The sequence below is a fragment of the Brachyistius frenatus genome, unplaced genomic scaffold, assembly GCF_029030835.1.
Source record: "Brachyistius frenatus isolate BFR_SWC_R1_liver_20210118 unplaced genomic scaffold, ASM2903083v1 Contig_106, whole genome shotgun sequence".
Lineage (NCBI taxonomy): Eukaryota > Metazoa > Chordata > Actinopteri > Embiotocidae > Brachyistius > Brachyistius frenatus.
This window is the reverse complement of record NW_027210705.1, coordinates 1,231,525-1,233,488: the sequence shown is the minus strand read 5'-3', so window position 1 is coordinate 1,233,488 and position 1,964 is coordinate 1,231,525. Positions and strand designations below refer to the sequence as shown.

At 39.6% G+C, this 1,964-nt stretch overlaps 1 protein-coding gene across 1 annotated transcript; it reads left to right on the top strand.

Moving 5' to 3' along the window:
- Nucleotides 1–244: 244 nt before the first annotated feature.
- Nucleotides 245–1,525, top strand: LOC138628813 (trace amine-associated receptor 8a-like). Its single transcript, XM_069712066.1, has 2 exons — nt 245–417; nt 709–1,525. Exons 1-2 carry the CDS (start codon nt 245–247, stop codon nt 1,523–1,525), a joined length of 990 nt encoding a protein of 329 aa, XP_069568167.1.
- The last annotated feature ends 439 nt before the right edge of the window (nt 1,526–1,964 follow it).

The following is a 1,964-nucleotide window of genomic DNA, read 5'->3' as shown; positions in this document are numbered from 1 at the left end:
AAAAGTAAACAAACATGGAGGACAATGGAAGAGGGATTACAAAAAGACATGGTGAAAGATGCAGGATTGAGGGAATGGTAATGAAGAGGTGTGACATACAGAGTTTAAGAGAGGACGGACATTAATGTCCAATGGACACAAAGAGAAATAGATGGGGTGGAGTTTAGAGAAAGTGAGAGAGGTTATAAAACAACCTTTTGTTCAGAAAGCGACCAGAGCTGCTGCTCTCTGCAGATGTCTGAAGATGGAGACCCAGGACGGAGCAGAGCTCTGCTTTCCACAACTCTTCAACACCTCCTGCAAGAAACCTTCATCTTCTACGACCCAGGCTATAATCCTGTACACCGTGATGTCATGTGTCTCTCTGCTCATTGTGGCTCTCAACCTGCTTGTCATCATCTCAGTCTCCCACTTCAGGCAGAGATAAACTTCTTAGTAGGATGTTTTGTTGTGGTTGTTTTCATTTCTTACAGCTAATGTAGATTTGACTGTAAATTGTGTTTGAGCTAAAAATGACTGATGCTGTACCTGGACGAGAGACTCAACTGTCAGACTCTGACCACAGCAATCTTCTCTTAACTCTTACTCTTAACAGTAATCAACATCAGTTGCTTCAAGTGTCTAAGTGTATTAAATACTATTTTTCTATTCTTGTCATAGAGATATGAGGACTTCTTGGATTAATGATGCTTTTCTGTCTCCCTACAGGCGACTCCACACACCCACTAACATCCTCCTCCTCTCCCTGGCTGTCTCAGACTGTCTTGTAGGCATCCTGATTTGGCCGGGAGAAGTATTCATGACAACAAACTGCTGGTTTCTTGGTAACCTCACATGTGTCATATTTATGTTTGTGTCCATAATCATTATCTCTTCCTCAGTGGGAAACATGGTGCTGATATCAATTGACCGCTATGTGGCTATTTGTGACCCTCTGCATTACCCTACCAGAATCACTGTGAGTAGAGTTAAACTCTGTGTTTGCATGTGTTGGCTCTGTTCGATTCCCTACAACTCTCTCATTTTAAAGGAGAACCTGACTCATCCAGGCAGGTATAATTCCTGTCATGGAGAATGTGTGATTGTCATCAACCCTATTTCAGGAGTTGTTGACCTTGTTCTAACCTTTATATTTCCCATTACTGTGATCATAGTTCTGTATATGAGAGTGTTTGTGGTGGCTGTGTCTCAGGCTCGTGCCATGCGCTCTCACATTACAGGTGTCACACTTCAGCTTTCAGCGACTCAAACAACAAAGAAATCAGAGTTGAAAGCAGCCAGGACTCTTGGTGTTCTGGTAGTTGTGTTTCTAATAAGTTTCTGCCCGTATTATATTTTTTCTGTTGCAGGTGACAACTCTTATACCAGCTCAGCTGGATTCTTTGTTTTCCATATGTTATTTTTAAATTCATGTGTAAACCCTGTGATCTATGCCCTGTTCTATCCCTGGTTCAGAAAAGCAGTAAAGCTCATTGTCACTGCTCAGATACTGCAGCGTGGCTCCTTCGAGGCCAACATACTGTAGAGACATGGAAATGTGACTATGCTTTCCCTCCTTTTCAGAGGTTATAAGATAACCATCAGTTTATATTTTGCGTTTTTCCTACAAAAGAATATTGAAACAACAACAATTATTTTGTTCTCCTCAGTTTCATTATGACTCTTGTGTATTTTTTTTCTCTTCTGCACATTTTACAAGACAAGAAAGTAAAGGCCTTAAGAGTTTAGCTGTCTTATTATCTCTTTGAAAGTAAACTAAAGAATGATGGTTTAATTCCTATGTTATCCCCTTTTAAAATATGACAGTTTTATGAATGTAGAATTATAAAATGTAGTAGCATCCATGTACAAAATGAGTGTTACCAAAAAACATATAAATCTTTAGTCCACTTGATTAGTACGTCGTGCTTCATATGACTTTATTGCGCAAATATTGGTCTTCATTTTTTAGTCATAAAGATATG